Consider the following 12247-nt stretch of genomic DNA (forward strand, 5'->3'; position numbering starts at 1 on the left):
GGAAGCAGCTCCCAAGCCCCGGGGTTCCCAGCTGGAGGCACAGGGAGCGCGGCGTTACTCCGGGGTTACTCCGGGGTTACTCCGGGGTTACTCCCGGGTTACTCCGGGGTTACTCCCAGGACAGGGGCAGGAGCAGGGATTAGGGAATGGCAGGGGGCGTTAGGAGAGGAGCTGGCAACGAGCAGCGCTGGGTCTGGTCTTACCTTCTGCAGGTGGAGTGCAGCCCAAAAAAAGGAGAGAAACACCCCTTTAACAACTTCAGCAAAACAACAAAGGAGTCAGCAATCCACACCAACCCCCCCCTTCCACCACCACAGCCCAGGATCGGGGCATTCCTGCAGGATCCAGCTGCTTCCAGAACCTTCCCAGCCACCTTCCCCCCAGCACTGGGAGCCAGGTGGGCGCTGGGGATGCTCCCCATGAGGGAACACCGAGGAATGGGGATTTGCTGGCTCCTTCTCCCCCTCAGCACCACTCCCAGGGCACCCCAAACTCCCGCTGGTTTCATGGAGCTGCCTGACCCCAGGGCCATGCCTGGGCTCTCCCAAGGGTGCAGCTCAGTGTGGAGTGCTCCCCACAGCCCCAGGGCACCCACAGCATCCTCCACTCCTGCCCCAGCAGCACCCTGAGGGGAGCTCTGCCTGCACACCGGGGTCTGGGGGCTCCTGGGGCTCCTGCTGGGTGTCCCAGAGCAGGAATGGGGGCACAGCCAGAGATGGAGTTCAGAAGCCACACTTGGAGCACTGAGTCCGAGGGCCCCTGAGAAACCTGGGCATGGGGATCAGTCTGGAGGACACCACAAAGCTCTCAGAACCCCCTGAAGCTGCACTAATTAACAGCTGTAAGTAAAGGTCTATCACCACTGAGCTGCAGGAACATCAGACTGGGATATGGTGAGTCCTGGCTGGGAACAAAATCCCTTTCCAGCCTTTCCATCTGTGGCTTTCAGGCACAGGCAGCAGCCCCAGGATCACAGCACTGGGGCCCTTCTCATCCTCAGGGAGTGAACCAGCAGCTCCTGATCAAAGGTTCCTGTGGGGCCTGGAGTTCAAATGTCAGTGCTTTTGGGATCCTCTCTGTGTTCCCATACAGAGCCCCAAGGTACTGCAGAGGAACCCCAAGCTCAGGACACTTTTGAGGCTCTGGTGTTCCCAGCCAAGCTCTGAGGTTCCTCACCACCAGAGGGATCCAGCCCACACCTCTCCCCTCCACAGTGAACATCCCCCTGCACAGCAGGGAAACTCCTCTGCAGTTTCATCTCGGGGAAACAGCCAAAACTGCTCCAAACAGGCTGGGCTGGGATGAGAGAAGGGGAATATTCTGTCATGTATGGGTTTCATACCTCTGTAAGAGGGATATGCACAGAGTCACCCCATGAGCTCCTCCTACACACAATAATTGTATTTAACCCTCCCTGCCAGTGGCAGCAGCCCAACCTTTCTGTAGCAATGCTCCTGTTGAACTATGAAACCTCAAAGCAATGTTTTGCCCTATATTTATTATTTATGGATTCCACCAACTCATCTCTGCACATGTTCTCATGTTCTGCACAGCCACTGAGTGATTCAGAAAACCAGCCCTTGTCCCCAGTCCCTCTCCAGCTCTCCTGGAGCCCCTTTGGGCCCTGCAAGGGGCTCTGAGCTCTCCCTGGATCCTTCTCGAGGTGAGCACCCCCAGCTCTCCCAGCCTGGCTCCATGGCAGAGGGGCTCCAGCCCTGGAGCAGCTCTGGGGCCTCCTCTGGGCTCTCTCCAGCAGCTCCAGGTGCTCCAGAGGAAGCCAAACCCCACTGTGACCCCTGGGGCCCTCCCAGGAACTCGGAGGCAAACCCTGAACCATCCCACAAGGAAAATGCTTCCAACAAATTCCCCTTTGCCACTGGCAAAATGCTGGGGAAGAGCCACAGAATCCCAGCTGGGAGTAGGAAATCCTGCACAGGACAAGCCCAAGAGGCTGGCAGTGTTTCCATGGACATTTTACCAGACCCACATTCCAAAGTCCTCACTCAGGGGGACCTGAGGTAACCCAGGCTGCTGATTCCTCAGGGAGGAGCATCTGGGAGTCCCTGTCCCACCCCAGACACTCAACACGAGCAACACCCAACCCCTGGGACGAGACCTCAGGCAGTCCCAGGAGCCAGGGAATGGCTGCCAGTGCCAGAGGGCAGGGCTGGATGGGATTTGGGGCAGGAATTGTTCCCTGGCAGGGTGGGCAGGCCCTGGCACAGGGTGCCCAGAGCAGCTGGGGCTGCCCCTGGATCCCTGGCAGTGCCCAAGGCCAGGCTGGACACTGGGACAGTGGGAGGTGTCCCTGCCATGGAATGGGATGGGATTTAAGCCCCTTCCCACCCAAGCCAGTCTGGGATTCTCTGATTCCCTCTCTGTTCCAAACACCACCAGTGAAAAGGGAAATTTGGCTTCTGTGCCTTTTTTCCCCTCAGAAAGTGGTTCAAGAGTCAGTTTGGGTTTATGGCAGAAATTCCAGGGGTATTTGAAGTGAAGCAGCCAGAGCACGCTGTCTGCTCTCATTTCAGACATGGAGTCAGTGCTTAGGTTTTATCTCCTTGTTTAACCATTATTTGGGCAGAACCAGCTCCTGTGTTTGGCCAAAGCTCCCAGGATAGTGCTCTACAAAAAATCCAAGGAAAAAATGGAGTGGTATTGGCTACTGAGAGGAAAAGCCAGCAGAGACATCTTCCAAAAAGCTCATTTCCATTAGATACTCTTCCACTGATCTAACACCCCCAGGGAGACCAAGGAAATCCAACAAAAACTCCAATTTTTGATTTAAAAAGTGAGTCCTCATCAGGCAGAAGTGATTTCCTGCGGCTGGCTCAGGAATCCCATCAGCTCCAGAGCAGGGAGCATTCCCAGCTGGGAATGTGCTGTCCCTGGTAGTGCCACAACATGCCCAGGCTTCCCCAAGCCTCGATGCCAGCGCAGATAAAGCCAAAATCTGGGATGTGGGGCAGGTCCTGGAGCCACCCATGGGCGTTTTTCCATGGATTTCAGGCTGCAAGCAGCGGCCTGCAGGCTCCCCAGGGAGCAGCCTGTCCCAGCAGGAAAACTGGGAAAAGGGGGGGGACAGATCCCACAAAAAAGGGGAGTTTTAGCTTTGGGATGTCTGAGGAATCCAGCCTCAACTCCTCCAAGTCCTGGGCTCACCTTTACAAAGATCACTGCTAAAATCCCCTGAGGAACGGGGTAAAATCCTGAATCCAGCTGAGGTCAGCCAGGATCCCCCTGGCTTCTGCACTGCTACAGAACAATCCTGTGAGAGCCCTGCTCTTGTCCAAAAAACCCCCAAATTGTCCTGCACGTGGCAGAAATGCCCCATTCCCTGATTTTATTCCACATTCCACTGCAATTCCAAACCCTCCCCACCGGACCTGGTGCCTCCAAGTCCTCTGAGCTCTCCCCCCACACCCTGGAGCTCCTGCCCAAGCTCATCCCAGGGATCACTGCAGGGAGATTTGTTTCCTGGCCAACAGGAAAACCACCCCAGGCTCTGGGAAAGCCACTTGTCACTTCCAAACCTGCTCTCAGCTCCCTGCATCTGGGATTTCCAGAAGCCTGATGTGAAAGGTGATGTTAACTCATCACCTCCAAGCACCTGAGGCTGCAGAATGGGGAGTTAAACCCACAACAAACACACCCCAAAGTCAAAGCTGGCTGGGTTTAAGGATGAGGTGCTCTGTGGGAATCCCTTGCTCCCAAATAAATCTCACCTGGCAGCTTTTATTCCCTCCCTGGCAGGAGTTTTCCTTTCAGAAAAGCTGGTTTGTGTTAAACCCATCTTGACCAGAAACCCAGCCCAGCACAAATCCTGGCACTGACTGCAATTTAATTGCTTCAAACGTGACAGTCCCTCGGCTTTGAACCTAAAGAAAGCTTTATTACACCAAAATAAAGCTTTGTTACATCAAAGTAATATTTAAAAGCAAAGATCCCTGCCCAGCATCCAGTGTGGCCAAGGGGAAGAGCCGAAATTTGAGTTTCCCACCTGGCTGCTCCCACAAACACCTCTGGGACTGGAGATCCTGGTGCTCAAGGCAGCTCCTTTAGAGAGGAAAACAACTCCCAGAGCTCAGGCTCAGCCCCAGATCAGCTCTAAAAGGAGGAGGTTGAGAAGGATGAAAGGCACAGCTGCATTTCTGCTCTGATTTTTTTGGCTGTTTGGTTCAAAATCTGCCCTGACCAGGCACAGACTGGATCTTCTGGGTCCACCCTGGGCTCCTGCCTGAGGCTCTGCCCAAAAAACCACTGAATTTTGCTAAAAAGGTTCATCAGTGTCAATGCTGGGTGTTTGCTGCCCCTGTGTTCTGCCACCAGCCCTGACCAGTGAGCTCCAGCCCTGACCAGTGAGCTCCAGCCCTGACCAGTGAGCTCCAGCCCTGACCAGTGCCCCTCCAGCCCTGACCAGTGCCCCTCCAGCCCTGACCAGTGAGCTCCAGCCCTGACCAGTGAGCTCCAGCCCTGACCAGTGAGCTCCAGCCCTGACCAGTGCCCCTCCAGCCCTGACCAGTGCCCCTCCAGCCCTGACCAGTGAGCTCCAGCCCTGACCAGTGAGCTCCAGCCCTGACCAGTGAGCTCCAGCCCTGACCAGTGAGCTCCAGCCCTGACCAGTGAGCTCCAGCCCTGACCAGTGCCCCTCCAGCCCTGACCTGTGCCCCTCCAGCCCTGACCAGTGAGCTCCAGCCCTGACCAGTGAGCTCCAGCCCTGACCAGTGAGCTCCAGCCCTGACCAGTGAGCTCCAGGCTGACCAGTGAGCTCCAGCCCTGACCAGTGAGCTCCAGCCCTGACCAGTGAGCTCCAGCCCTGACCAGTGAGCTCCAGCCCTGACCAGTGAGCTCCAGCCCTGACCAGTGAGCTCCAGGCTGACCAGTGCCCCTCCAGCCCTGACCAGTGAGCTCCAGCCCTGACCAGTGAGCTCCAGCCCTGACCAGTGAGCTCCAGCCCTGACCAGTGAGCTCCAGCCCTGACCAGTGAGCTCCAGCCCTGACCTGTGCCCCTCCAGCCCTGACCTGTGCCCCTCCAGCCCTGACCAGTGCCCCTCCAGCCCTGACCTGTGCCCCTCCAGCCCTGACCAGTGCCCCTCCAGCCCTGACCAGTGCCCCTCCAGCCCTGACCTGTGCCCCTCCAGGCTGACTCTGAGCTGCAGTTTGTGAATTTGGACAAACAATATTTAGTTTAACAATGTTTAGCACAGAGCTGCAGCTGTCCCAGGCTGGCAGAGCTGTCCCACCCTCAGGGGAGGAGCTGAACCTCCCTTTGGTCACTGGAGCTGGGTGAGGTCATTTAGAGTCCCTGTGAAGGGATAAATCCCACATTTCCCAGAGCAAACTGCCCTGTGCCATCCTCAGCTCGAGTGGGAGATGCTGCTGGGCCAGCACAATTCCTGCACTTGGCCCTTGGCTATTTCCTGCAAAGCAAATGGATTGCTGGATCCAGCTGGCAGAGGGGAGTGGAACACATAATTAGGACAAATTTAGGATGGCTGCTTAATTCCAAAATAGATAAGCAGGCCCAGCCCATCCTCCCTATGGCCCTCTCTCTTTTTCTTTGCTCTTAGAAAGCAGAAGAAATACTTTGTACTTTGCATGGATCCCTGTTCCTCACTCATCCCTGGGAGAGCTGACTCCCATCTCTCATCCCTGGCAGAGATCTCTCATCCTGGAGAGCCAGGACTCTGGAATTCAGCTGAGCAGCTCAGGAGCTGTCCTGGAGTTGCTCCATGCCCAGACTGATGGTACCATGGGGCTGGCCCCAGGAATGTCCCTAAGGAATAATCACAACCCCTGCAGGCAGCACAAAGGAGAACAGCACCAGGGATCAAGCTTTCTACATAAGAACCTTTAACTGAGGCTGCTCTGCTACTCCCTGGGTAACTCTGAGTTTTGCTTAGGTCAAACTCACCTTTCACTTATATTTTAAAGAAGAAATTAAAAATTTCTCCCTTTTTCCTCAGTCCCTGGAGCCCCTGACCAGGGCTGGGTTATCCTACAAGAGAGCTGCAGCCAAATCCTGCACACATGGGAATCAGGGATGAGCTTACCCAGCTCACTGGGGAAAAGCACTCAGGAGCTGGTGCTACACAGGACCCACACCCCAAACCTGCAGCATTTCAGTCCCAGAACTCCTTAGGAGCTGGGGTTAACAGCAAACTAAACTGAACCAGAGCATCAGTGGGTTTTCCTGGTCCACTCAACTCACCTGATTTCCTTAAGTCCTTCTTTCTGGATAACTTGAAGGATCTCTTTATGGCTCATGGGCGTGTTGGGATATTTCTCCAGGACCTGGTGAGCAAGAGCAGATGGAGAGGGAGTTACACCTTTGCACTGTGAATTTACATTCAGCTGCACCAAAAGCTCCATTTAATAGCTGGGACTTCTCCAAGGACACAACCCAGGGAGGACTGCAGACCCTCCCCACCACCCCCTGAAGGAGCAGAGAGGTTCCAGAGATTGGCTAAAGGACTTCTCTCAGTGCAATTCCCAATTTTATTTCCAGTGTGTTGCCTCAGACAGCACTCCCTGGAGAATGAAATGCTCCCCAGCCAGGATCCCCTCTGGGAATGCTGCAGGAACTGTCCAAAACCCCAAATCTTTAGGCTGACACAGCTACAGGGGAGCGTGGTGGAAGTGTTAAAGCTGAAGGAAATGGGGTTTGACACTGCTGGGGCTGTCTGAAACTCTCTGCACACAGAAAGTTCCTGATTGTGGCCCATGAAAAGGGATCTTTTGTGGAAGTGCCACATTGCCAGCCCTTCCCTGGCTCCCTGGGCTGGCTGTGCTCCCTTCCAGGCACAGGCAGGCAGGAGTGCAGCTGCAGCAGGGCCCAGGGAGATGCAGATGCCACTCACCCCACGTCACTGGGATATTTCAGGCCACATTTGTGCTGGCCAGGGGGATGGGCAGGAAATGCCTCCTTTCCGTCTTAATCATCAGCTTTTGACCCGAGCCCAGCACATCAAAGGCCAGGCCTGACTTAGGCTCAGCACAAAGCCCACAGTGACTGTGCACAAGGACCGGAGTGCTCTCCATTCCTCTCTTGAGCAGCTGTGCACAACCTGCTGGGGACCCTGCCCCTCATTCCCCAGGGAACACCGGCTTATCCCAACCCCTGGAAAGGGCTCTGCTGAGCATCTCCCTGCTCCCAGAACAAATCCCTACCTTCAGCCCCATCTGCAGCCCTGGAAGCTCCAACTGATGGCCCCATCTGGGAAAATCTCTTGTTAAGTCACGTTAAAGCCTGACTTTCACAGAGTCATGGAATGGTTTGGGTGGGAAGGGGCCTTAAAGGCCATCCAGTGCCACCCCCTGCCATGGCAGGGACACCTCCACTGTCCCAGGTGGCTCCAAGCCCTGTCCAGGCTGGCCTGGGGCACTGCCAGGGATCCAGATGTGAGTGGGATTTGTTTGCACTGCTACAGCTGCAGGGGCAAATCCCACCTCACTTCCAGCTCTACTGCCACTTCAGACACCACAGCAGAAGAATCCAGGACTGAGGTGTTTGCAGAGTGATCTCAGCCAGGTTTGGGGTTCCATCACCCCCTAACTTGTGTTCATTCACACAGCCCTGCCCAGGGGACAGCTCACCCTGTACCACCAGCCTGGAGATGGATCCCAAAGCTGGGAGCCCAGGGAAGGCCAGAAATTAAGGATATCTCCATTCCATCTGTGCTTTCAACCTTTTCACTGCAGGAGGCAAAATCAGGAGAGAAGTGAGATCCACAGGGAGCTCAGGCCACTTCTACCACACCAAACTCTGTGCATCTTCCTCGTGGGCACTGTGCTGTCCCTGCCCTTCCCTCTCTGGAGGTGCTCCTGATGAGCCCCAAGTGGCTCAGGCTGAATCCATGAATTTGTCACCCCCAGAGTGCCAGGGAAGGCCACACTCCACAGGAAACCTCAGCAGCCAAGGCAGAGGGGAGAAAAGCTGCTCCAGTTCTGTCCCTGCCTGTCCCAGGACACCCAGCACCTCTCCCAGTAAACCCTTCCCAGTGCTCCTGAGCCCAGCAGGATGGGCTGGACAGCTCTGGCCTCCTGCCACCCCTGCCTGGCTCCTGCCAGTCCTGCTGGGCTGCTCTGGGAAGCTCTGGGGAAGATCAACCAGCTCTGCCAGGTGTCTCTGCTCTCCAGGAGATTCCTAGAACCACAGAATTATTTAGATTGGAAAAGCCCTTGGAGATCACCAAGCCCAACCCATCCCCCAGCACTGCCAAAGCCACCGCTGATGTCCCCAAGTGTCACATCCACAGGGCTTCTAAATCCTTCCAGGAATGGGGAATCCACCCCTGCCCTGGGCAGCTGTGCCAGGGCTGCAGAGCCCTTTCCATGCAGGAATTATTCCCAATATCCAGCCTGAGCCTGCCCTGGCCCAGCCTGAGGCCATTTCCCCTTGTCCTGTCCCTGTTCCCTGGGAGCAGAGCCCGAGCCCTCCTGGCTGTCCCCTCCTGGCAGGGACTTGTGCAGAGCCACAAGGTCCCCCCGGAGCCTCCTTTTCTCCAGGCTGAGCCCCTTTCCCAGCTCCCTCAGCCTCTCCTGGGGCTCCAGCCCCTTCCCAGCTCCGTTCCCTGCCCTGGACACGCTCCAGCCCCTCCAGGGCTCTCCTGTCTCCCCCATGCTGGACACAGGACTTTTCCAAAAGCCCCAGAATCCCCCAAGCACACGGAGAACGAGGCACAGAGCCCAGCATTAGGCTGCACTCCCTGATCCTGGAGCTTTTTCCCACCCTAAAAGGATCTGTGCTAACCCAGCTTCTGCCCCACGTGTGTCCTCAGCAAAGCCTCACTGGGGCTTTGCTAAGCCAGGATCAAACACCAGCCCTGGGCACAGGCAGGAGAGGAGCAGAGCAGGTCCCAGCCCCAAGATCAGCTGCACTCCCCTGCTACCAGCCTCACCTCCTGCTCTTCAGGAAATGTTTCATATTGCCTCTCCTGAGATAAACAAAACAGTTCACACCTCCAGCTGCAGCAGCAGCTCCTGCTGCCAGACAAGCTGATCCAGAAGAACCAGGAATGAGGATTAAAGAGACTCTTAACAAAACAGATAAGCCTTTAAAGAACAGATACACCTTAAGTATCTTCTTCCCTCTCCTCTGCCCTTTTAATCCCGTATCAGATCTTTCACTTGAGTCATTTTTAGTCACTGTGTGTAAACAAATAAAATCCTACTGTGTCACAGGACAGTCTGAGGGGCAACAGAGCTCTGACCAACTGAGCCAAACTCACTGTCAACAAAAAACATCAATCCCAGAATGGTTTGGGTGGGATGGGACTCTAAAACTCATCCCATTCCACCCCTGCCATGGCAGGGACACCTTCCACTGTCCCAGGCTGTTCCCAGCCCCAATGTCCAGCCTGGCCTGGGACATTTCCAGGGACCCAGGGGCAGCCCCAGCTGCTCTGGGCACCCTGTGCCAGTGGAGCTCTCCCTACAAATCTCCTGGTTGACAGCACTCATCCCTGTGCTCCTGGAGACTGTCCTGGTGCAGGAATCACAGCACGGTTTGGGCTGGAAAGGACCCCAAAAAATCCATCTCAATCCAACCCCTGCTGCCCCTGTCTTGTGCTTCCAAACCCAGCATTGTCAGGAGAAAATCCATTTCCTCACTTCATGTTCAGTTGGGCTCCATGGGCTTGGAGAGCTTTTCCAAACTCAATGATTCTTCCAACCTCTTTTAAATTATGGTTTTGCTGAACTCAACTCCAAGTTCTGCTCCCAGGTCTGTCCCAGGCTTGTATCACAGCCCAGAGGAACCTTCCTGCTCGGGCCGTGCTGCCCACCAGCATTCCCAAATTCTGGAACAGAATGGAAGGACTCAAGAGCCCCCCTAAGGAAAAAGCTGCACTGCCAGCAGCTCCCTGTGGGACAAGGATTGACACACAGTGAGTGTCCTCTCAACCCTGAAGGAAAATACCTGCACCACCAGTCTGAGCTGGCTGCTGGAGACACTGAGGGGGACAAGCAGGAATGGGGCTGGGAAAGGGAATGGGGATGGGAAAGGGAACGGGGATGGGAAAGGGAACGGGGCTGGGAAAGGGAACGGGGCTGGGAAAGGGAATGGGGCTGGGAAGGGAACGGGGGAGGGAAAGGGAACGGGGCTGGAGAAGGGAACGGGGCTGGGAAAGGGAACGGGGCTGGGAAAGGGAACGGGAAAGGGAAGGGAACGGGGCTGGGAAAGGGAATGGGGCTGGGAAAGGGAACGGGGCTGGGAAAGGGAACGGGGCTGGGAAAGGGAATGGGGCTGGGAAAGGGAATGGGGAAGGGAAAGGGAACGGGGCTGGGAAAGGGAACGGGGCTGGAGAAGGGAACGGGGCTGGAGAAGGGAACGGGGCTGGGAAAGGAACGGGGATGGAAAGGGAACGGGGATGGGAAGGGAACGGGGCTGGAGAAGGGAACGGGGCTGGAGAAGGGAACGGGGCTGGGAAAGGGAACGGGGAAGGGAAGGGAACGGGGCTGGGGAAGGGAACGGGGCTGGGAAGGGAACGGGGCTGGGAAAGGGAACGGGGATGGGAAAGGGAATGGGGAAGGGAAGGGAACGGGGAAGGGAAGGGAATGGGGCTGGGAAGGGAATGGGGCTGGGAAAGGGAACGGGGCTGGGAAGGGAATGGAGAAGGGAACGAGGCTGGGAAGGGAACAGGGAATGGAACATGTCCAGGGATGGGAACAAGCTCCTTCCCTCCACTTTCAATGCCGGGTCTTCAGGAACTTCAGCAACAGCTGAACAAAACCCAACATCCAGTGCTGACTCATGGGCTAAGAGGGATGAAATGTTGTGACAGGGAATTCTTTGCACTTCCCATGGGGAATGAATCCAGTCCCCACCCCACACACTGAGCTTCAGGACTGGGCAAGAGCTGCAGAGCAGGCACATGACACCATGGGGACAGCCAGGACACCATGGGGACACACAGGACACCAGTGGGACACACAGGACACCACTGGGGACAGCCAGGACACCACGGGGACAGCCAGGACACCATGGGGACACACAGGACACCATGGGGACACACAGGACACCACTGGGACACACAGGACACCACTGGGACAGCCAGGACACCACTGGGACACACAGGACACCAGGGGGACACACAGGACACCACTGGGACACACAGGACACCAGGGGGACACACAGGACACCAGGGGGACACACAGGACACCCCACTGATGACACCAGGGCAAGGACTCATTCATTGAACGGTGGCTGAAACCCCCAGTGTGGCATTTCCACGCTGCCCTGCCCTTGCCCAGCACAGCCCCCCTGACTGGGCAGCTCTCAGCTCTCCCCTGCCTGCAGGAAGAGCTGCCCACGCTGCTGCATTCAGGAAAGCTCTCAGTGACCCAAGCTCTGCCCAGGTAAATGTGACAGTGGATCATGCCAGTGTTCAGAATTCAAAGGTGTGATTGAAATATCTGGGGTTGTTTGGGGTTGTTTTTACCACCAATCAGCCCATCAAGGTTTAATCCAGAGAGCCTCCAAGACTGGATATGAAGGAGCACCTCAGACCATGAATGCTTTCAGCAAGCTTTGGCAAAAATGCACTTTGGAATTCCTCCTGTTGGTTATTCCCTTATGCAAAGTCAGATTTAAAACTGGACCCTAATATTATAAACACAGTCAGCACTTAAACTCGGGTTCCTTCCTGGAAACAGAACTTAAAATTTCCTAAATCCACAAATCCACAGCAGCTGAGGAGTTTCCAGCTGGATCAGCACAAGCTCTGGAGAGACAGGCAGCAAAACCTGCACATCTGGTTACACCTCAGCTCCCAGCCATTCCCTCCCAGGGGGACAATTCCAGCTGCAGCTACAGACACCAGCAAAAGCTGCACATCTCCTGCCAGCAGGGAATCATCCCCTGCAATGCAAACCTGGCAGAGAAGTGGGTCAGCTATAAAAAGCCCCGAGTGGATGTGAAATTCCTGCTCAGTCACCCTGGAGCAGCAGAGAAAACATCGCAGGAGCCCCGGGGGGATGAAGGACTTGACCCAGATTGCAGGATCTGCTCCACTCATCCAATTAGCCAAATGCTGCCCAAGGTTTGAGGCAGGAACGGGGTCAGGGAGGAATGGACAATCCCATGTCATCAGCAAGCAGGTGCCACTAAAGGCCACAATTCACCCTGAGCTGTCACACTGCTCCTAAGGGGCTGGAGCAGGGCAGGGGGGATCCCAGAGCTACCTCCCTCCTTGGGGACCTGGACCCTGCCCAACTGGGACAGCAGCAAGGGCCTGGGCAGGACACA

The 12247-nt window shown here is 56.0% G+C and overlaps 1 protein-coding gene across 4 annotated transcripts in view; it reads right to left on the reverse strand.

Annotated features, from left to right (window-relative positions):
• ASXL2 (ASXL transcriptional regulator 2) overlaps window positions 1-12247 on the reverse strand; it is a 59575-nt gene that overhangs the window by 35119 nt on the left and 12209 nt on the right. For 2 of the 4 annotated variants that reach the window (XM_058834255.1, XM_058834254.1), the window contains exons 2-3: window positions 6211-6294; window positions 204-223 (exon numbers count right to left, since the gene is read on the reverse strand). In XM_058834255.1, coding sequence (XP_058690238.1) covers window positions 204-223; window positions 6211-6294 — 104 coding nt within the window. Of the gene's footprint in view, window positions 1-203; window positions 257-6210; window positions 6295-12247 lie in introns of those variants that run through there. The other 2 variants (XM_058834257.1, XM_058834256.1) reach the window with 2 other exon arrangements.

Source organism: Poecile atricapillus, chromosome 3 (assembly GCF_030490865.1).
Source record: "Poecile atricapillus isolate bPoeAtr1 chromosome 3, bPoeAtr1.hap1, whole genome shotgun sequence".
Taxonomy (NCBI): Eukaryota; Metazoa; Chordata; class Aves; order Passeriformes; family Paridae; genus Poecile; species Poecile atricapillus.